Source organism: Rhipicephalus microplus, chromosome 8 (assembly GCF_043290135.1).
Source record: "Rhipicephalus microplus isolate Deutch F79 chromosome 8, USDA_Rmic, whole genome shotgun sequence".
Classification (NCBI taxonomy): Eukaryota; Metazoa; Arthropoda; class Arachnida; order Ixodida; family Ixodidae; genus Rhipicephalus; species Rhipicephalus microplus.
Window position 1 is genome coordinate 101,608,162 of NC_134707.1, and position 24,386 is coordinate 101,632,547.

The 24,386-nt window shown below is 42.9% G+C and overlaps 1 protein-coding gene across 1 annotated transcript in view; it reads left to right on the forward strand.

Moving 5' to 3' along the window:
- LOC119185198 (uncharacterized) overlaps positions 1-11,770 on the forward strand; it is a 33,584-nt gene extending 21,814 nt beyond the window's left edge. Inside the window, exons 5-6 of the mRNA XM_075872419.1 lie at positions 8,831-8,914; positions 11,520-11,770. Coding sequence (XP_075728534.1) covers positions 8,831-8,914; positions 11,520-11,692 — 257 coding nt within the window. The 3' untranslated portion in view covers positions 11,693-11,770. The remainder of the gene's footprint in view (positions 1-8,830; positions 8,915-11,519) is intronic.
- The last annotated feature ends 12,616 nt before the right edge of the window (positions 11,771-24,386 follow it).

Sequence of the window (24,386 nt, forward strand, 5' to 3'; positions counted from 1 at the left end):
ATTAGAGCTAGCAGTCACATAAGACCGTGAACTGCAGACTCGTGGCTGTGCATTTATTTGATATATCCGTTAGGGAGATTTTACAGCATTTCTTCTACAATGTTTCCTGTAGGTGTTAATATTCAACAATGGGAAAATTTTAATAAATTGAACAAAATAAATAGAAAGTAAGGCCAAAAATACAGCTGCCGTATGTTCCTCTACTAGAAGACGTTACCATAAACATAACTTATAGAAAATACCTTGATGATTTTGTGATGAGCATGCTATATAAAATAAATATTGCATGTAGTACTCTAGTCTCTACAAGTTGAGGTTGAATGGTTCTTGACGTTTTAACATGTAGGCTTTGTGTACCTATAGGTGAAGCAATTTAGGACGCAGAGATGTAATGTTGAATTAAACACCAAAGCGCCTGCATGTAGATACGAAACTGACGCTAGACTTTTTTGCTCCGTGTAGTATCGTTCTGCAATTATTAGCTGTCAGCATTTTTCAAACGATGCTTGACACGAAAATAACTTATTGGTCAATCTGTACATGCATCTCAAACTTACAAGTTCGTTAGGGTTGCCTTTGTGGTCAAAACTCCAGACAAAAGAAAGGTTGCTTGACCCAAATACTAAGTAGAAGCACTCCTTCTTCACAAGGCCGCACCTCGTTTATTCAGCACAATTTATGCACAGCCAGGTGCCTCCACCTTGTTGCTCCTAGGGAAGGGCTGAAAGATAGGTCTATTCGCAGACAACGTCATATAACGTTCCTGCTTCTGTGGCGCCAGTATTAATAGGGGTTTGAAGCGCTGACTCAATGCTACAAATAATGGGTTCTGCAATTCTCTTGCATTCATTTACTTATGCATTCATTTGTATTCAAAACGTATCTGAGTAAAACTTATAAGCAATGAAGCTTTATTCGAAGCGCCTGTCTTCCCGAGCTTCTTGAGTCAGAATCACACGAGAACTGGCAAAGAAATGAGAGTCATCGTATTACTACACTAAAATCACGAATAGCATATCCAGCCTGCTAAATTAGCAAGCTGGATAGATACTACTCTCCACTTCAATGCAATCGAATAGACTTAAAAGACTCTCTACCGCTCAAAAAATTGTTTTTCAAAATGTGGCACTAATGAGAAGATCGTTCATCACATGGGCGGCAACGAGCGTGCTTTCGTTTTACAAAAAAAGCTGTAATTTCAACTTGATGCCGCAATTCGATGAAAAATGACCGCTAGCGTCACTCAACAGCTATGTGGCGCAATCTACTGGTAGGACAAGAAATCCTAGCAAGCAGACTTATTTTGCTTAAAAACAAACATGCATAACCTGAACTAGTATTTTACGCACCCAAAGCGGCTAGGTTGCGCCGGAGACAAGTATTTGTTTTTTTTTTTCTCAGCTTTCAAATAAGGGTCTGTTGGCACTGCCAGCGGTGGATTCACTTCCCTGCATTCAAACGGCGGCGAAACGTGAGCACGGCCTCCGCCGCCGCAAATAACAAAAACAAAAAGTGTGCGCATGCCTTGAATTACCACTAAAGTATTTGTTTTATTAGTAAACAAAACTCGATGAAGCATGCAATGGCCGCATACGGTACAAGCTTTCTACTTTTACGTGCAGTACAATTGTCATCACCTCCACCGATCAGTGTTCAGGGCATTCATCCCACCGATGAAGGGTGACCTAACTCAGATAGCAAGATTCGGTTTTATTAATTTCCACGAACTTTTCAGAGAAACCGCTGCAAGATTATACACATTATATGGTACGCTTGTTATTGCGACACAAATCAGGAAAGCCGTGAAGGACTGTACACAGTCGCTTTGAATTTGCTGTTCAAGATATGAGCGGAACAGGATACCTGCTGCAGGCGCGCTTTTCTTACGATGCATACAGCATGTTGAATGAGTGTCGTAAACTATCCAGTGCATTAACGTCGAGCATAGCCATGTGGAGGTTTTCCATAAATTTATGCCGTTCCACACACTGCTTAAAAGTCAAGCTACCGCCGACTTGTGCAATGAATATATGTGTGGTGTGCGTTCTTGAACTTTTTATCCAGTAATCTATACGAAGGCTCAAGTAACCATAGCAGAAGTAAAATATATACAGTCGCAATGGAATGTATAAAACAAACTTGGAAAGCTCCAAGCAAGAAGTGACTGAGCGAAACGTATAAGTACCTCAAGTCCAAAGCTTCTTCCGTATTTTCATCACGTAGGAATGATGCAGGCATTGTACGAATTTTATTTCTCACTAGAAAAAGTCATTTCAACCTCAAACTTCTAATTAAAAATAAGAAAAAAAGGCTCACGACGAATAACCCAGGCATACCCCAGGCACTCGGGCAGCAGCGGTAGCGGTTGGTGCAGGTGGATCCCGTCTAAACGCCCGCCTGATATTCTTGCAGACGATTATCGCTGGACGTTTTTCCGCTACCGGATAAAATTGCATCGCAACAAACTGCTGCCACTACGGATCGCCGAGGCACGTGACCCTTACCGGGACACGTGACTTTACCACTGACGGAGCCTACAAAAGGATCGACATCTAGCCAACGGACTCACTCGGGCAGCAGCGGTAGCAGTTGGCGTAGGTGGATCCCGTCTAAACGCATGCCTGATATTGTTGCTGAGGATCATCGCTGTACGTTTTTCCGCTACCGAATAAAATTGCATCGCAACAAACTGCTTCCACTACGGATCGCCGAGGCACGTGACCCTTACCGAGACACGTGACCTTACCACTGACGGCGTCTACAAAAGCATCGACATCTGGCGAACGGACTCACTCGGGCAGCAGCGGTAGCGGTTGGCGTAGGTGGATCCCGTCTAAACGCACGCCTGATATTCTTGCTGGTGATTACCGCTGGACGTTTTTGCGCTACCAGATCAAATTGCATCGCAACAAACTGCTGCCACTACGGATTGCCGAAGCACGCGACCTTTACCGAAATACGTTACCTTACCACTGATGGAGCCTACAAAAGGATCGACATCTGGCCAAGAGACTCACTCGGGCAGCAGCGGTAGCGTTTGGCGTAGGTGGATCCCGTCTAAACGCACGCCTGATATTTTTGCAGGTTAGTAGAAAGTGTCTGCAATATTATTTTGCATTCTTACATATCACTCACCACTTCCGCTGTTGCTGCTGTCCTGAAAACTGTTTGAATTGTCTTCACTTGTGTATCACTTCCCTCGAGCAAAAATGACTGCAAAGGCTTGTTTCTTTTGTAAAACAGCGTTTAGCGATAATGGTGTCATCATGCGATGTGTTGATTGCAGGAGTGACTTCAACGGGAAATGTAGTGGCATCACAGCTAGGTCGTTTAAGACGATGAAAGAAGGTGCGACTAAAAAGTCACTTAGATGTCCTACATGTAAAATTGCTCAAGGGAACACTGACACAGCAGGCCAATCTGTGAACCTTCAAACTGAGCTTGCTGAAATAAACAAAAAGCTGTCGCAAATGCAAGCGCTAGAAGCAAAGTTAGATAAACTGATGTGCTTGCAAGAAACTGTGCAGAGCATCGAAAGGTCAGTGCAGCATTTGTCTGATACCTATGATCACCCTAAAGATGCTGTAAATCGGCAGGAACAAGGTATCGGTGAATTACGCCACCGAATAGAGGCTGTGAACAGTCGCAAGACGTGACATTGCTTTCAAAATTAAAAGAACAAATGGGCACTCTGGAGCAGTACAGCCAAAGACAGAACAGGGAAATTCACGGTCTCGCTCAACGAGAAGGAGAGTACCTGCTAACAGAAATAAATAAGATTGCCTTGCAGCTTGACCTGCCGTCACTATCTGAAAAAGATATTGATGGAATGCACCGTCTGCGTGCAAAAGAGGGTAGGGACCCTGTCGTTCTTGTGCACTTTGCCACAAGAACATCAAAAACTGCGTGGTTCGAAAAGAAGAAAAATCTCGGAAGCAAAACACAGGGTAAAAAATTTTTGGATAACCTGGCTCCTACAAACAAGCGGTTACTATGGCTTGCGAAAAACCGGGCAAGGAAATTTAACTATCAATTCGTTTGGAGTTCACAGGAAAATTTCTTTGCGCGCAGGCAGACGAATGCTCGCGCAATAAGGCTCGCCTCGGAAGGTGACTTAGAAAAAATTGTTTATGACTATAAAACGCCACCAACTTCCACAATTATGGAATCCTATCACAGTGCTGCATTTTTTAACAACTTGGTACCAAAGAATAGCTGTTTTTGTGACAAAGGGCTTACACTGTTCCATGTGAATACGCAAACTTTAAGAAATAAGCAAGTTGACATGGAGACATACCTATCGCAACTAAATTGTTGCTTCGACTTCCTAGCCTTTTCAGAGACGGGGTACGTGGCTGAGCATGACGTAAAACATTTTCGGGTTATAAGCACATTTCAGTTTATCGCTCCAGAAAACGAGGCGGTGGCGTTTCTCTGTTTGCTCGCGAATGCTATGATTGTGAAATCTTGCCTGAATTCACGTGTGTGACCGATGATTTTGAATGTGTTACTGTAGTTTCTAGAAACATTCTGATTGTTGCTGTCTACCGCCCACCGCAAGGTGCGCTAACAGGATTACTTCATTATATGGACTCAGTGCTTGAACTTGCTAGCACTGAGAACATGAAAAAATTTCATTCGATTATTGTTGGTGATTTCAATGATGACTTACTTTCGAAAACTAATGAAAGTATGCAACTTACTGAAACTATGTTAACAAATAGTTGTGAAAACCTTATAGAACTTCCTACGCGGATAATCCCGAGTTCAAAAACATTGATTGATTTATGTTTTACTTCTTTCACAAAAAAACGAAACATCTTCTGGAGGGCTAAGCTCTGGCATATTTGATCATTTGCCGATATTTGCTGCGTTACCATTCTCTATGCGCACTGATAGAAATCACAACTTCAAGCGTGTTATAAATAGACGAAGTATACAGTTATTTCAAACTTTACTTTCCATTGCAGATTGGTCTGATGTTTATGCTGAAGAAAATCCCTCAGCATCGTATGATGTATTTGTGTCCAAAGTGAAAGAAATATACAATGTAGCATTTCCTTTCTCCCCTGTGGTTCGGCCTAAAAGAGCTAGAAAAGAATGGGTAAATCATGAACTATATGAACAAATTCAACAGAGACAATATATTCAGTCACTTCTTAAAGACAAGAGACCCCCAAATATTAAAAGCATTCAAACAAGTCCAAAACAAACTCAACGGTGATCTGAAGAAAGCAAAATCTGAATACTGTACACGTAAATTTGAAACTTCTATGAGTGATGGTCGTAGAATGTGGAACATATACCGCGAGCTAATAGGTTCCTGTTCGCAAAATGCGCCGACAGAGGTTGTTGTAAATGATGTTAAGTACTGCGGTAATGATGCAGCTCATCTCTTTAATAATCATTTTATGAATGCTGGTGCTCCAACCTCTATATTTGGTTTTTGCCCAAATCGAATTTATGAAGGTTACTTTGGTAATTGTGTCGGCGAGAGAATATTTCTAACGCCTACATCTGAAAATGAGATTTTTTCCATTATTAACTCCTTGAGTAACAAGTCAGCCGCTGGAGAGGTTGGCATCAAAGCTCAACCTATTAGAGCAGTTGCTCACATAATATGCGGTCCATTGGAACATATTCGCAACAGTATACTCTCCACTGGTATTTTCCCTGAAAAAAATGAAGCTAGCTCGTGTTTCAGTAATCTTTAAGGGTGGGAATCACAATGACTTAAACAACTACAGACCGATTTAGGTACGCCCATTATTTTCAAAAATAGCTGAGCGTAATATATATAAGTGCCTTAATAGCTTTTAACTGGATAAAGGTATCATTTCCTATAAAAAAAATATGGCTTCAAAAGAATAAGTCAGCTGAAAAGGCATTATTAAGAATCAGAGATACAATTATAAGTAATATTGAAGAAAAAAACTCACCATTGGTATAATTTTAGACTTTGGAAAGGCCTTCGATTCTATAAAACATGAAATATTGCTTAACAAGCTCCACGTATATGGAATTCGCGGCGCAGCCTTAGAAATTATGAATAGTTACCTTGATTCTCAATTGCAGTGTACTTCCCTGCAGGATTACAGTTCAGACAAAAGCTCGATTAAATATGGTGTACCACAAGGTTCAATTTTAGGGCCATTATTGCTTATCGCGTATATAAATGATATAGTAAACATTCCACTCACAGATGAAATGATCATGTACGCGGATGACACAAATGTGTTTTTTTCTGGTGCTGACCTTCAGGAACTAGATGTTACTGCAAATTCTTGGTTAAAAGAACTTCACCAATGGCTATATGTATATCAGCTAAACCTAATTGCGAAGAAAACAAGGCTTACGGTTTTTTGTTCAAAGAATAAAGAAATGAGCTACGATGTAAAACTTTTATAGTGTGGATCACAGCTAGAGCATGTGACAAGCCATTCTTTTCTAGGTGTTATATTTCATAAAAATTTAAGCTGGCCAGAGCACATAAATAAGGTCCGCATCAAGGTAGCACGCTCTGTTGGTCTACTACGACGGATCCGATGCTATCTGCCTGTCAAGTTCATCAGACAACTGTACTTTTCACTTGTACACTCGCATCTTAGCTATGGCTTATTAGTATGGGGGAACGGAAACAAAAGCGATATAGAAAAACTAGCAGTACTACAGCGTCGAGCTGTTCGTTTGCCTAACTCTTCAAATCAATACATGGGGTCTTCTAAATTGATGATGCGCTACAATATCCTTGACATTAGAAACTCTTACAGATCGAAGATTTGCATTCGGCTGTTTAGAGAAGTTTCCAGCAACTTTGAGACATTTTCAAACCGGTACCTCAGTTGAGACACAGGGTACAGTTTATGCCGCACATCAATAGTAATGAAGAAGGCCAGGAAAACTATAGTATGCAAACTATTGAGTATGAAACTATGTCTTTATATAATATGTATTCTAATGTTGTTAAAAGAGCCAGAAGTTGTAAAACAAATCATGAATTTGAACATTCAATAATGAACATGTTTTTGCTTGGGAATTGGATGTGTTGTGTAAATGTTAATATCTTTGGTTACTGCATTAGCATTGGTACTAAGTGTTACTGTAAGTAAGCATTACTGGTCACCGCATTGTTATGTTCTTGTTGCTTAGTGATTATGTTCTTGCTGTTACTATATCATTACTGTCATTACGTTCTTACTGTAATTAGCGATCATGCTGTTATTGTACTAGTGATTATGTTCATGTGGACTTATTGTGTTTTTGTGAAATCGCAACTTTCGAATCCGCTGTCTCTGCTGCCCCAGCGAGGTACGGCCTAGTAAGGGGGTTTAAGTCCTCCTTTTGCCTTACCTCGCGGGAAAACCCTTTATGTGTTACGCCCAAATAAATAATAAATAAATAAAAATAGAAGTAGGCCAACCTGAATGAAAGCGTGGCATAACGTAAGTATCTAATAAACTATATGCCAACTATAAAAGCTGACAGCATGCTAAAGAAAACATAACTTAACAACCACGTTAAAACATAAGTGGGCTAAGGCAAGTTTCCAATTTATTCAGATTGGAATCACTCAAAGTATGACAGCTACAATACTTACTTTAAACGATGAATGCTCAATCACCATATGGTTATATGTGACATGGCAATAGTCACTGTACAGCCGTAGGCAGGCATGTCTATTGTTCACGTAAAAAAGTGGTGCTAAACGAAGCATCAAATGAAATTTAGTATGACGCCAATGTCAACCTATATTGCGGAATGTTCGCACAAGGCTATCTCTATTATTGCATTGCAATTTGTACACTCAGCTTAAAATGAATAAAAAAATGCAAGGGCCCCTTCCATTAGAGGCGCAAAGATTTACGGACAGAAGAGCTGATCGCTTCTTAGCTGGCCCTGTTTATACAAAGTGGTGCAAAGCGGTAATGAATTATACAAGGCATTTGCAAGAGATGGCTAGTTCTATTCGAGTTCAGCGCAGACCCCTCTCGGCGTTCCGGCCATACTACATGTACTACAACGTGGTTTATTTTGAACAAGTCGAGTCCAGATGTCTGGGAGTGCAGCACGCTGTCAACCTGTAGCAGCACCTAATACGCGTTAGAGAGCCATAAGTCATTTTTTTTTTGGCTTCTGCACTCGCAGTGATGCGATTTCTGTTCATTGTAGCACCTATCTGCTAGTTCAAACTACACTCTATTGATAAAACTTTGTACCAGTTATTTAGCATCATCGAGTTTTTAATAACGAGAGTTCGAAATAGTCGTTTAAAAGGAATTTTATAAGAACTCAAGGTCTGTTTTCAAAATGGCTGCCTTGTTATTCGTAACCTTACAAAGTGTAAAACGACTATTTACAAAAGCATCACTGCTCTCATCAAGTATTAGGTATTTTTGGATAATAGTTGTGAACTGTGTTGCAAGAAGGTGTACTTGATTGGTCTAAAGCTAGATATTGCATTTCGTGCAAAGTTAAGCATCTCAAACACCCAGAAACACCGGAATATTTTAAAAATGTTTTCTTCAAATATAGAAAAAATTTCATTGCTTGTATACTGAATTCATTAACTGTGTAAATCATAATGAAGTAGTTTATGTCAACCATACTATTACGCAGGCACAGCGTACTACAAAATTTTTCATTTCATACATTAGCTGACTCGTGTGTTAGGATGTGGATTCTTGTATCAATAGGCATCATGCAGAAAAACGGAGAACCCACAGGAACCCGCACCTTGCTGTTTGGCCTCTGCAGTTAGATCACTCATGGTAGCCTGACATTTAAGCAGTGTGGCGACGGCTCAGTTCTCATCATAATTTTTGCATTTCAGAAACAAATGAATACACAATGTACACATTCCCATACGTACTAGATGAGTGCGCTGTTATAAAGAAGCAAACAAATACAAGTCGAGGTACGTAAACACACATATCAAGTATTTTTTATGCATATATGTTTAGTTGCCGCATATGCCAAGTTGTAACTGTTATTAAAGTTTCCAGGGGAGGTTTATTTTCGGTTACATCCTTTAGCAGCTCTTAAAAAGGTGCACATACTTCGTGAGAGAGGCGTCCAACTAGAGGCGCAATTCTCTCTATCACATGAACTATAGGAGCAATGATGCAGTTATTAGAGGAAGAGTCTCAAATTCTAACTACCCAATAGTATTTGGGTCAAAGTGGGAGTGATCAGCCATTTTTCTCCCGCTACTAACATACACACATGAAGTCATGCATGTGAAATAGAAAGAGAAATAGATCCTCCGCAAAAACTGAAAAGCGCCAAAACCAAAATGACTTGCTTGGTTGAAGTTTTTTTTTGTCGTAGGCAGCAAACTGCTCTCGTGCTAGCCTTCTAAAAGCTGGCGGCAGCCCGCCTCCGCACAAGCTAGATAAAAATAAAATCTCGCAATGCATTGTTTTGTCGCATTCATCATTATCAGACTCACTAAGGCCCCTACACGGCAAAGCCCTCTCCTATTATTCCAACTATGAATATGGACCTGTGCTTTCTTCATTACGTTATACCTCGATAATTTCTCTCCAAACGTTCAAGTCATTTTGGCAACCATCTGCTTCATCGCATTGAAAAACGCAGACAAGAATAGTTCGGAGAGAAAACAAAATGGTCACTTGAGTTCCTTCCAACTTCCCAGAACGTCGTCTGGGTGTGGTCTGTGAACAAAAAAAGTTACTCTATAAGTATCGCTCCTTCTGTGCGGACAAACAGACAAATGTACAGACATACAAGCAGACCAAAAGTTTTGAGCCGAAGGTCGCCAAGAAAGACTATCCTCTTTATATGTAACTAAGCTGCAACCTTCATTTTTCTGTCAACGCAGCCTTTCAAAAGTAGCCAGTCTGGAGTAAAGTAGCCAAGTATGGCAGCCCTTATATGAACAATATTGCTACTGTGATTGTGCCGTCAAAGGTCGTAGAGTGCACAACCACATAAGCCACTGTGTGCGAGTGGGGAACCCATCGTTGGTGCCTCCAAAAAAAGTGTGAATTTTAGCAGAGATATCAAATTAATTGAGACGAATAAAGCATAAACTTATATATGTGTCCTGCATAGTGTCACACTTCAATTGATACATTGTAAAAGTATTTCAGTGCTAAGACAAAAAATTTCAAGTACATCTTAGTATGGATATGCAGATACTCAACAGTATTCCTCAATTGTCATCGCGATACACTGGCATGCTAAGACTGCTCCGCCCTGTACGTAAACCTTGGAATGTAGTCTTGAGGATAGCTGTCTCAAACAAAATCATACGTTCTTATTCATGTGCTCAAATATGAGGCTGAAGACGTAAAGACTGAGGGATGATAGCACGCTTGTCTTCACCTCGGTAAACTGCCCCTGGCTACATTCATGCATGTTTGTTCAGCACGTGCATATTTGAAGTGCTAGGGTAGACTTATCTCAAATAAGAGGCAGATAATGATGCTTTTGTGTTTTGTCAATGATTTATTGCATTTTTGCGGTGATTTGTACCAAAAGCAATGACGTCATTGCGCTTTAGAGAATCTGTGAAGATATGTTCATCGAATTATTCTTATATATTAGTTACAAGTTAGACATGAAATATGCCCCGCCGCGGTGGTCTAGTGGCTAAGGTACTCGGATGCTGACCCACAGGTCGCAGAATCGAATCGAGGCTGCGGCAGCTGCATTTCCTATGGAGGCGGAAATGCTATAGACCCGTGAGTTCAGACTTGGGTGCATGTTAAAGAATCCCAGGTGGTCGACATTTCCGGAGCCTTCCACTACGGTGTCTCTGATAATTATATGGTGGTTTTGGGACGTTAAACTCTACTAATCAATCAATTAGACATGAAATATGGTATTATGTCTAATTATTTCTTAAGTGATGAACCCAGCAGCACGCGATGCATATTATACAAATTAACAATCGTAAATATATTACCAAAACGAGACAGCGCACAAACGTACGTTTTCATTAAAGAAAATACTGCAGGAATGAAGCTGGTTAAACGATTGATTTGAATACTTTTCTTTTCCAAGAACACAAATGCCCAAAAAAATCAACCAGAAAATCCCTCTCTAACTTTATTGATGAACCGATTATTACAGCATTGCGAGAAATGCTCCCTTATGAGTGTCCTTACATCATAGAAATTTGAATTACACTGCTTAGTGCCCTGATTTGTCAAGGGGAATTTCAATTCTCTCCTCGTGTTCGGTTGTGCAATTTTTTATATATTTTTCTGGGCGCACTTCTGCCGGGAGTGAACTCACTAGACACCTTGCTAAAAAAATATACGGTGTAAAAGTTTTACACACAGCAGCCCCGATTTAAATAATGTGCTGCCCATGTTCCTAATGTACGGAATGCACTGGGGTACACAGCAAATTGTTGTTTACCGTGCGCTGTAGAAGACACGGATACACCATAGAGTGTTGCCTGTGCTTCCCAATTCGCCGAGGCGCAGCATAAAGTGCGACAACGCGATTATTTGTTAGAGAATAATTCATCAATGAATGCCTTTTCACAGGACCTAACAACGTCTGCGAATTATGGGTAAATTACAAGTTCTTTGAAAGGAAACCTGAAGAAGTCCACCTCTGCACAAAGAAATTTCAAAATCATTGCAAAGTCTCGAACGCTACACGCTACAACATTGAAGACTGCCATGCAAGTGTGGGTAAACTAATTCTAATAGCATAAACAGCGTCGCACATTCTTTACAAACAACATAAGTAGTTGTTAACAAGAATGTTTTCTCAATAAATTTATTTGCAACCATTTTCTTATCATCTGCGTGCTTCCTCGATATGTACATATGCACTTATACATTTGTTTTTTTTTTTGCCGCGCATGTGTGTTCATGATTATATTTAACTTCAGAAAATACGTCAGTTATGTTCAATAATAATTGTTCGGGTTTAACGTTTCGAAACCATATGCTTCAGATGTGATTCAGCTGCTTTGTCACAAATAGCTAGAACCATGCTCTAATACTTCACGGAATGCACTGAATTGTCTTTTCTTAATTTTAGCATTTTCCCACCAGTATTTTACCATCTTAACAAGATGATATGCTTATTTTATTTATTTTTGAACAGTTACAACTTACTACCAAGATCAGTTAAGAAAGCTATTATTATTTACTGGTATTACTCACGAAAACTTGTCACATCCCTCAATACACTGAATAAACGCTTTAAAAAAAGAAGGCAACCGACAGGCATCATAGACCAACTAATCAATATAGACAAACAAAACCTTGTATTACAACGATTATGTAAAGTAACGAATCAAAACCTTCCTTGTCTACATAAAAGCTCGTCGCTCTGTTTCCTAGCAAGCAAGCAAACCACATAGTGCGCCATTTGGTGCAACCTTGACGAAGTGCGCGTGCGCCAAAGCAGGAGTAACAAATTAAAGTTAGTGCAAAGCCCGGCCTACCGAAGACAACACTTCGCGCATCTGCCACGCCTAAACTGCCTGGTGTGACGGCTACAAAGCCGCGGCTAGACCATGGCAACAGTATGCGAGCGAAATATAACCACGGTTAAATGTGATGCTAAAGTTGGAATAAAATGTTGCCTACAAACCGTAGATCTGTTAGAAAAACGTCATGAAATAGGCAACAAGCGCTTTCCTAGCAGGGCGCCATGAAAGAAGCTACCTATAACCGTGTCAAGCACACATATAAACATGTTCCTTGCTCTTTGGGAGTCATGTACAAGATCCTGTTATAATAATTTTGAAATATTAATTTGAGCTGAATGTGACACGTAATTTAGGCAACAAGCACTTTCCTTGCAGGACGCCATAAAAACTCGGCTTTCCATAATCATGAAAAGCACCTTTGCAGAAATTTTCCTTCATCCTCGGGAGTCGTGACAGCATCCTGTTCTAATTATTTCAAAAAACTAAATTCAGCATAACCCACGACACATTCACGCACACAAACACACCTGTTTGGCCACTACTATACTATATATCAAAGTGGTAGTGGCTGAACAGTTTGACATGTTAATAGTTATGAACGACCACCTTCAGCGACCCGAGATCAGCCATGTAGGCCTCTCTTGACTAACCTGGAAACAAAGGACGAGTATTCTCAAGCAAGTGCCCCCTGATGCTTTTCACATCACCGTATGGTTTGCAGCTCACAAGAAAATCAATGTACAGTCTTTCTCACACAAAGGAAATCTAAGCCTGCATGACATCACGGTGTGCTACGGGCACTGCAGTCGCACGTCGGCAGCAGCTCACGCGTGCGCAGACACTTGAGGGGCGTAGTTTTGGACCTTGTCATGCGCTACAGCTGCACACCACTATATGGTTGGCCGCACCACGTGTAATGCGCTCCGCTATTTCCGCTAATTGTGAAACAGGCTGTACATATCAGCAAACGAAAGCCGAAGAGCCCAAAATGATCCCACTACGCTAGACCAACCGGGTTTCAAGCAAAATTCCAATGCATGACTTCATTTTCACGAATTTTTTAAACACTGCCAGCTTAAGCACCCCAAATTCCTACTTCCACAAGCAAAACGCGCTAGAGCTTTTTCAGTTATTCGGAGTGTACCGAACGTGATCTCCGTCGCCAAGAGAAAAGCTTGGTCTAGCCACTTGCGGCAATGCCTACACAGTGACGAAGACAAAGTCCGTGCAGGCGTGAGGAGGTACACGCAGGCCGTGTACTAAAGCAGTTGGTCTTTGTCATTTGATGTTGCAGTATCCTTTTTCCTCTACCGGCCTTCAGCCAACCGAGCCAAGCTTGGTTAACCTCCCTGCTTTTCCTCTCTATTTATCTCTCTCTCTCTCTATCTCTCTGGTTGTTCGGAATACCATTCTAGAAGATTCTACCAGACACCCGAATCGAGCCAATCAATCCTGATGCGCCTATCACCATGGCGCGATTACCAGATACGATCACTCCGGCGCCCTGCAGCCTTTCACCGCCGGAGTTGCCCGAATTCAGATCTAGAAGCCCAGTCATCTGGCTGATTAAGGTGGAGGCTGGTTTCTTCCTGCGCAACATCGTCTTGCCGCAAGACAGGTACGCCTTCACTGTGGTCATGCTTATTCCTCTTAGGGATCTGTTGTGTCTCCTTAGGGACCACAGCCATACGAGTGTTTCAGCCGTTTTGTACGATCCCTACCGCAACCGAGTGTGTCACATCACTTGCTCCTGGTGGGCCACATCAGTACTACTGAACTTTGTCTACTCCCGCCTGTAACGTTCGCTGGACGGGACCATCACAACCTTATCCTGGAACTTAGCGAGTGATTTCATCGGCGTATATATTGTGACACAATGCACGTATGTCTAATAATTTCATGGTGAGCCCGCCTTGCAGTCGAATGTCGAACCCTCCGAGCCTCAACTTAGGCTTCTGTTGTGTTCTAAGTGGGTAGCGGTGTCGACGCGCAATTAGTGATGTCCGACGGAAAACAACGAAAGCGCGCCAAGAGCCAGTGCTATTATTAGGCGCAGCCACCTGCCGATCTCCTACCAAATTAGAGTTCACGCTGACAGTGGTGCTGAGACAGATTGTGTGCCGACAGCCCACACTTAAGTAGGGAGCCTTCGTGTGCGTGCGTCTCTGTTATTTAGGGTGGTGACAACTTCGATTATGGTTGCTTTCAACAGGCTAAAACGGCCGAATACTTGACGGGTCGCCATGTTGGTTTTCAGTGGTCGCTGATTCACGTTGAGGGCAGCATGGGTTTCAACGAGAAGGGAAGGTTTTTTTATATATAGGAAGTTCTGAAAGATGGAGGGCTGTTTTCTGAAGTGACCTGCCGTTTTCTAAAACAGGAAAAGCGTGTTCCTTGACTGGAGTTGGTTTAAAATACTTTTCAAACAGTTCGTTTTTTCCGCTAGTACACCCACCGCATTGGCCGAGTGAGGATATTTTGGTAGCCTATATATGCGAAAAGGAGAACCTCAATGTCACTGTCAACGGACTTCAATGTGTGCGCGGCATTCCTGGGGCCAATTCACCTTATCACTGCAGACACCTCGAAGGTCTTTCAGTGCAAGGCTCGAGACAATGCTGTATTATATGACGGTATCCATAGCGACAGGCAAGCCAGATCAAACAACCGGGTAGCTCGCGATGTTCTCTGTAAACCACATAAGTAGCCTAGCCTGTTTCTCATACCTTAAACATTGCTTTTGTCCACAATACAATTTCCTGCAGCTAGTGTACTTTGTGAGAACGAGTCTGTAGAATGGACTGCTTAAAACCCTACAAGGTGTTAGCATTGCCAGAAAATAGTAGGGAATTCAACCATATTTCTAGATGCATGTTCACATTTTGTTGGATGATGGACGTGTGTACGGGACGAAGAGGACGAAGGGTGGTCTCCGCTCGGTGTCTGGTGAACCAGTCATGCCGCTGCTGCTGGTTTGAAGTATATTTCATTCACAGCCTCGTTGATACGGCGTCTCGTTTCTTCCGTAAAATATTTGGTGAAGGTGGAACGTTCCCAGTTCTCACCACAAAGCTTCAAGTGGCTGCACCGTCCAGCCTCCGGCCATGGCTTTCAATGATAACAACCCGTTACCCCATTCAGCTGGAGCGCCAGCTACTACGTACCATGCGATGTCCCACCCCCGTGATCCTGGAACGTTCGCCGCCCAGCCTGGACATGACGTTGACTACTGGCTCCGCATGTACGAGCGCGTTAGCCTGTCTCACCAATTGGACCCTACCATGATACTCGCTAACGTAATCTTTTACTTGGATGGCTCTCCGCGTGTATGATTCGACCCTCGTGAGGCAGAGCTCACCAGCTTGGACATCTTCAAGGAACGACTACACGACATCTTTGCGGAGCCGTCCGGTCGACAAATGGTTGCACGATAAGAACTCGCCACCCATGTACAGTCATCAACCAAGTCGTATGTCTCGTACATACAGGACGTGCTTGCGTTGTGCCGCAAAGTGGACGAGCAAATGACAGAGAATGACATGGTAGGCCACATACTCAATGATATCGCGGACGCTTTCAACTTGCTCGTGTACAACAACGTCTCGACTGTCGATCTCATAATTAAAGAATGCCACCGCTTCGAAATGTCCAAAAACCGCCGAGTTTCGCCTCAATTTTCGCTGCTCCCAAATACGGCTGTCACGTCAACCTGTACCGATCTTTGATGATTGATTGATATGTGGGGTTTAACGTCCGAAAACCACCATATGATTATGAGAGACGCCGTAATGGAGGGCTCAGGAAATTTTGGCCACCTGGGGTTCTTTAACGTGCACCCAACTTGAGCACACGGGCCTACAACATTTCCGCCTCCATCGGAAATGATGCCACCACAGCCGGGATTCGAACCCGCGACGTGCGGGTCAGCAGCCGAGTACTTTAGCTACTAGACCACCGCGGCGGGGCAACCTGTACCGATCTTGGTGCCACACCACCCATGCACTAGAATGTTACATGCATCGTTCAGCGCAAGTTTGAGGCGGTCCGTCCGGCGCCATTTTATCCACTTCTACTCGACCAAGGCACCGTTCAAACACCTCCGGTGGTGTCAGTTATTCAAATAGTCGTCCGGCAAGAAATTACTAATCTTCGTTTTCCTGTCGCCCGCTCCATCGGCCGACTGGACTACAGACCGATGCAAATGAACGCACCCCGTTATGAACCATACTTTCTGCCCAGATCCCACAATCCGACGGAATGGAGAACAGCGGACAACAAGCCAATCTGCTTCCACTGTCACTGAGTTGGCCATGTTTCTCGCTACTGCCGCAGAACTTCCGCAGCACTGCGTTTGTAACTCCCGACGGCATATACCAAATCAAGGTTATGCTGTTTGGGCTATCCAACGCCCAGCCACGTTTGAGCGTATGATCGACTTGCTATTACAAGGGTTCAAGTGGTCAACATGCCTGTGCTACCTGGATGATGTTCTTGTAGATTCGCCTACACTTGAGACACACCTCCAGCGTTTGTAAGTGGTTCTCGACATCTTCCGCACTGCTGGCCTTTCACTAAACTCATCGTAATGTCACTTCGGCCACCAGAAGACTACGGTGTTGGGCCACCTCGTCGACGCATCAGGTGTGCAGCCTGACCCCGAGAAATTTCGTGCCGTCACGTGCTTTCCTGTAACCCGGTCTGTCAAGGATGTCCGGAGCTTTGTGGGACTCTGTTCTTATTTTAAAAGGTTCGTGAAAGATTTCGCAACGATCGCTCGACCACTCACCAACTTTCTGAAAAAAACGTGATGTTTTCGTGGGGCTCCACTCAAGCTGCCGCTTTTTCTCACCTCATCACCTTCTTCACCACTCCAGCTATATTGGCCCACTTTGACTCATCCGCTGCGACAGAAGTCCTAACTGATGCGAGTGCTCACGGGATTGGAGCCGTCCTAGCCCAACGCCAGTTGGGACACGACCGAGTTATCGCATACGCTAGCCGCCTTTTCACAGCTGCCGAGCACAACTATTCAATAACAGTACGTTAATGCCTTTCACTTGTTTGGGCAGTCATGAAATTCCACCCATATTTTAATGGCATAAATTTCTCTGTAACAACGGGCCACCATGTGCTATGTTGGCTTTCGTCACTGAAAGATCCTTTTGGCTGGCTTGGGTGCTGTGCTCTATGGCTGCAAGAATACACATATACAGTCAAGTACAAGTCGGGACGCCTACATCAGGACGCGGACTGCCTCTCCCGTTACCCGCTCGATCAACTGAGCACCATCCCTGACACCAACACCGATACTTGCGTCTTCTCCGTTCTGCAAGAAACCTGTATCGGTGACGAGCAACGCCGTGATGCCTACTTTCGTGCTATAATCGAACATCTCGAATAACCATTTTCACCATCAGCATCTCGAATCACCTATACCACCAGAACTTTTACCCAGATAGACCAGCCCAGCTGCTCGTCTTTCCAAAACACCACTGCTCGGCAGTTTTCCGCGAACTCCATGACCTTCCAAATGCCGGTCACCTTGACGTGTCACGCACTCACGACGGGATTTGTCGACGCTTCTTTTGGCCAGGGCTTTCACGCTCAGTCAGAAGAAACGTTGCGGCTTGTGATGAACGCCAGCTCCGCCAAACACTATCAAGGCTTCCCGAGGGGCACCTACAACCTTTCAGCATTTCGCCAGAACCTTTCTTCCCCCTTGGCTTAGATATCCTGGGCCCTTTTTTCTTGTCTTCTTTTGGCAACAGGTAGATAGCTGTGGTCACAGACTACGCCAAGCGCTACGCCATCACGAGAGCACCTCCAACAAGCTGCACCACAGATGTGGCGGAATTCCTCCTCAAGGACGCGATCTTGCAACATGGAGCTCCACGCCAGTTGCTTACAGACCTTGGCCGCCCCTTTCTATCAAAGTTCACAGCCGATATCCTACAGTCATGGGAAACGAATCACAAGCTCACTACGTCGTACCACCCGCAGACAGATGGACTTACGGAGAGTCTGAATCAAACACTTAGAGAAATGCTTGCGAAATAAGTTTTTCCAACGACTCTGACTGGGCCCTTGCTTTGCCATACCTGACATTTGCATATAATTCTTTTTGCCATGAAACTGCCGCTTACTCCCCGTTTTTTCTGTTGTTCAGCATTACCCCTAGATTACCCCTAGACTTGGCAGCAGCGTGGGCAGCGTGGAACAGGCCTGAAGACACATCTTTCTTATCGTCGCAGATAACCCCATCAAACAAGCCACAGCTGCTCCTGCTGCAAATCCACCTGCCTACGTTGGGGGTGTGGCCGAAGTATCTTCTGGAAGCCGCCTCATCGTTCTGCTGCCAGGGGCTATTGAAGCCTACATAAGCCCGACACCATCGTGCACCGGACCACTTGGCAGCAGCGTTGGCAGCGTGGAACACGCCTGAAGACACATCTTTCTTATCGTCGCAGATAACCCCATCAAACAAGCCACAGCTGCTCCTGCTGCAAATCCACGTGCCTACGTTGGGGGTGTGGCCGCAGTATCTTCTGGAAGCCGCCTCATCGTTCTGCCGCCAGGGGCTATTGAGGCCTACATAAGCCGGGCACCATCGTGCACCGGACCACTTGGCAGCACCGTGGGCAGCGTGGAACACGCCTGAAGACACATCTTTCTTATCGTCGCAGATAACCCCGTCAAACAAGCCACAGCTGCTCCTGCTGCAAATCCACGTGCCTACGTTGGGGGTGTGGCCGCAGTATCTTCTGGAAGCCGCCTCATCGTTCTGCCGCCAGGGGCTATTGAAGCCTACATTAGCCGGGCACCATCGTGCACCGGACCACTTGGCAGCAGCGTGGGCAGCGTGGAACACGCCTGAAGACACATCTTTTTTATCGTCGCAGGTTGGATATCGCTCCCATATATACGCATTTTTTCCCCTTTCTGTTTTTTTTCGTTTTTGTTTTGCTGCTCCCTGCTGCCAAAACTATTGACTTATCTCCTGTTTAACCATGTCTGCTTGTTTCGAAGAAGAGATGAGGAAAGAACTTAAAAAATTCAAATCTAAAATTGAACGTGTGCTCAGAAAGGAGTTGAGGGAAGTCAAAGAAAGTCTTGAATTCTTAAGTAAGCAATTTGATGAGAGCAAAATAAACAATGAAACGCTGCAAAAAGAAAACGAGGCCCTCAAAAAAGAGAACCTAGCACTGAAAGAGGATTGTGATAAGTGTATGAAATAACTAAATGATCATGAAACAAGAATCACAAATAGCGAGCAATACTCTAGAAATCGCAATGTGAAAATCAAGGGAATTGAGGAGGGTAGTAATGAGAATCTGCATGAAATTCTGTGTCAGATGGGGACAACCCTGAATGAGCCAATAACAGCAAGCGACATTGATGTTTGCCATAGAGTGAAAACCAAGAACGATGCTTCGTGCTCAAACATCGTAGTGCAGTTTAAGAGCCGCTCAAAGCGTGACGCCTTTTTGCTCAAGGCTAGGAAAACTAGGCTATCAACAAGTGACATCGGTCGCTCAACAAGTAAGCCAGTATTTGTTAACGAGCACCTCTGCCCTATTCTCAAGAGATTGCTCGGGATGGCAATCGGCAAGAAAAAGGCATGTGAATGGAAATTCGTTTGGACAAGGGATGGGAAGATTTTTGCCCGCAGGGACGAACAGCCCCAGGTAGTTCGCGTACACTGTGAGAGTGACATTGCAAAAAATAATCTGAATGTACAGTGACACGCCTTCAACAACGATTTTGTACCGAAAATGACATTGCAACCCGAAGATGTCAACCGACTAATAGCTTCCGAAAGCATTATTGGACTAACGTGCTTCCATCTAAACATCAGATCTGCCTATCATAAACAAGACTTGCTAAACGTTTTCTTAGATCGGTTTTATTTCAAGTTCGACATAGTCATGCTCACTGAAACGTGGCAGAATTCGGACTGTGATGCCATAGTGAATGATAATTATCGCACTTTTCACTTAAACCGCAAGGACAAACGTGGTGGAGGAGTGCTACTAAATATCAAAAAGTGCATTACTTGTGACCTACTTCCTGAATTTTGTTTTATAACTCATGATGCAGAGCGTCTCACAATTGTATCACAGAACCATGTCATAGCTGTAATGTACCGCCCTCCAGATGGAATCGTCGATGCATTCATTGCACATTTGGAAGACTTATTGAGCTATGCAAGTGAAAACAATTTAGTATTAATTATAGGTGGTGATTTTAACATAGACATGTTAAATTACTCAAATGCTCAACACAAGTTATCCACAATGCTATCTTTATACTGCTCAAATAATGTGATTAAAGAATGCACTAGAGTGACAAATATAACAGAAACATTAATCGAATTGTTTATAACAAACTTACCAGAGCCCGAAGAAATCAGTGGTGTATTAGCATCGAACATTAGTGATCATTTGCCCATTTTTTTGTTGACCAAAAAGCCTAATTCTGGCCGTACCTCTATAACGAGCAAAAAAATTCAAGACATCAATGAAAAAACCTTGCGGAACTTTCGCAACAGCCTCGAAAAAACAAAATGGGATACTGTATACATGTCTACCACTTCGGATAATGCATATGATGAATTTTTGCGCCTATTTCTTGAAGCATACTCAAAGTCTTTTCCATTATTCACACATAAAAAAAGTAAAAAAGCGCGTAAGCCCTGGGTGAATAAGGAGTGCCTTAAAAATGATTAAAAAGAAAGATAGGCTTTTTAATATATTTCTCAAAACGCGTAACGCTGCCGACTGGGATACATTTCGGTTACATAGAAAAAAAACTATTGCCTTATTACGAAATGGAAAGCGAAACTATCTGTACAATTATTTTGACATCGGAAATAAACAGAACTTGGACGTAATGTGGAGAAAAATTAATGAGCTACTAAATCGTGCATTTAAAAACCCAGAAACTCATGAACTAAAGTTGAACAATCAAGTCCTACAAGGAGCAGAACTAGCTGAAGGATTTAATAGTTTTTTTGTAAAGCTAGTTTCTAGCTCTCATTCCCCGGAGGCAATAAAAGGGATCAGCAGGAATTCGGCAAGCATATATATGAATTCCACCACTGATAGTGAAATAGATAACGTTTATAAATCTCTTAAAAACAGCTTAACCTGCGATATTGACAACATTCAAGTTAGGCCAGTCAAGTATGTTCTTCACATCATACTGCCACAGCTTACGCATATCTATAATCTTGCTCTCTCTACAGGCGTCTTTCCGAAGAAAATGCAAGTAGCAAAAGTCATTACACTATTCAAAGGCGGTGAAAAAAATAGCTTATCAAATTACAGACAGATTTCCATACTGCCCGTGATCTCCAAAGGCTTAGAAAAGATAATTAATGCCAGAATAATTGGTTTTGCAAACAAGTACAATTTAATTAGCCCAACTCAATTTGGATTCAGAAAAGGGAGATCAACAGAACTTGCCCTTGTCATGCAAAAAGAAATCATTTTAAAAGCATTCCACGAGAAAAGTCTAATAGCTGGCATATACATTGATTTCACTAAGGCATTGGACCACCTAAACTACTTAACACTCACTAAAAAACTTGAATTATATGGAATTAGAGGCACACCGCTCGCTCTTATAACGTCTTACCTGCAACACAGAATGCAATGTGTTTGTATTCAAGGCGATTTATCTCGGCACAAGGCAATTACCTCAGGTGTACCTCAAGGAAGCATACTTGGACCGCTATTATTTAACTTCTATATAAATGACATTTCTAAAATTAATTATGGAGCAAAACCCATAACTTATGCAGATGATACAACTATTTTCTTTCTCAGCAATTCTTACGAAACTCTTCAAAATAACGTTAACATAGCTCTGCGCGACTTACACAAGTGGAGCGTAATCAATTTTCTTGAAATCAACACAGCCAAAACAAAAGCTATTATCTTTACACCCCGACAATCTCCTATAGCACCCACTCTGAATCTTACCTTAGGAAATTCACGTATCGAGATTGTTGACTCAGTAAAATCACTTGGTATATTTTTTCAACAGCATCTATCATGGGACATTCATATAAATCATGTTGTTACACAGGTAGCAAAGGTAGTAGGAATTCTGGCGAAATTCAAATTCCCCTTGCCAACAGCTGTCAAGTTTCATATTTATAATGCACTATTTCTTTCTCGCTTAAATTATTGCTGTCTAGTCTGGGGCACAACAAGGTTAACAAACCTGAACCACCTGTTTGTTTTACAAAAGAAAGCACTTCGCCACATTGCATGCGTGGAAAAAACTGCGCACAAAAAAGCCCTGTTTATCAAATATAACATCACGTCCGTACACAATTTGTATCCATTAAATCTAGCCAGAAAATACAAGCACGATACAGACGGACTACTTCGTACATTTTCTGAGTTGACACCACTCACAAAGTCATATAATTCACGAAATGATGATATCTGGAAAATACCTTTTTCACGCATTATGATAACAAAACAAATGCTTCATCATACGCTTCCAAAGTTGTTAAATGAACTCCATCAATGTGAAATCATTTTAGAGACAACTGGGAACAGTGCAATCAAAGCATTCTTTGCCGCCAAGGATTGATGCTCTTTCGTTTTGTAAAAAAGTATAGATTCTGTTTCAACGAGTTTTCAAGTTTTAACTGTTTTCTCTTTTTTTTGTCTTTTTTCAGTTATTTTTTTTTCGCATAAAGAAATGCTGATTGTGATCTCATCATTATGTGAATGATTTACCATTAGATAGTGTGCACTTTTTTGTATTGTATAGTGTTTTGTTGTAAATATTGTAATACTGTGTTGGTATAAGTATTGTAATATATCAGTACTGCATAATCACTTCCATGCTCTCGCTGTATGCGCCCCGCCGCGGTGGTCTAGTGGCAAAGGTACTCGGCTGCTAACCCGCAGGGCGCGGGTTCGAATCCCGGCTGCGGCGGCTGCATTTCCGATGAAGGCGGAAATGTTTTAGGCCCGTGTGCTCAGATTTGGATGCACGTTAAAGAACCCCAGGTGGTCTAAATTTCCGGAACCCTCCACTACGGCGTCTCTCATAATCATATAGTTGTTTTGGGACATTAAACCCCACATATGAATCAAATCATCAATCTCGCTGTATGCCATGTAAAACGGGGGCTCGAGGCTTCTCAAGTGGATAGATCTACTTTTTCACGAGCCCTCCTGTTCCACAGCACACACACTTGTGGACGAAATAAAGTTTTGATTTGATTTTTTGATTTGATACAGTCGTTCCGTCTACTACGACACCGACCAGCGAATATGCCCTTGACGCTACCAATCGGGCTGCCCACGCACGCGAAATCGCCCGCACTCGCTTTCTAGCCTCTCAAGAGAACCAACAGCGTTTGCAGGATCAACTGCACCACGACTTGCACTTTTTGCCCGGTTTATTGGTGCTGCTGGGGTCACCGGCCCGTGAAGTCAGCTTGTCGGAAAAATTTCTTTTCTGCTACACAGGTCCATATCGAGTCCTTCATGAGGTTACTCCTGTGACATACGATATCGCCCCTGCTGCCTCATCGCCTTCAACTGCCCCACAGACAACCGATATTATACATGTAGCATGCTTGAAGCGTTACCACTCTCCCGCTGACGTTGACATCTAGATGCGCCGAGACGGCACTTCTGCCACCGCGGATTATGCTACATGCATGTTGACATTTTGTGGGAAGATACACGTGTGTGCCGGACGGAGAGAACGCAGGGTGGTATCCACTCGGTGACTAGTGAACCGCTCACGCCGCTCCTGCTGATTTCAAATATATTTCATCCACAGCCTCCTCAATACAGCGTCTGTTTTCTTCCGTAACAATATTACATATTACCCCCCCCCCCCCAAGCCAACACATTACGCTACAAAAAAGCAGAGAAGAGCAGCAAGGGAGATTCTCCAGGTGAGATTTTACTCCAAACAGCATCCAAACGGA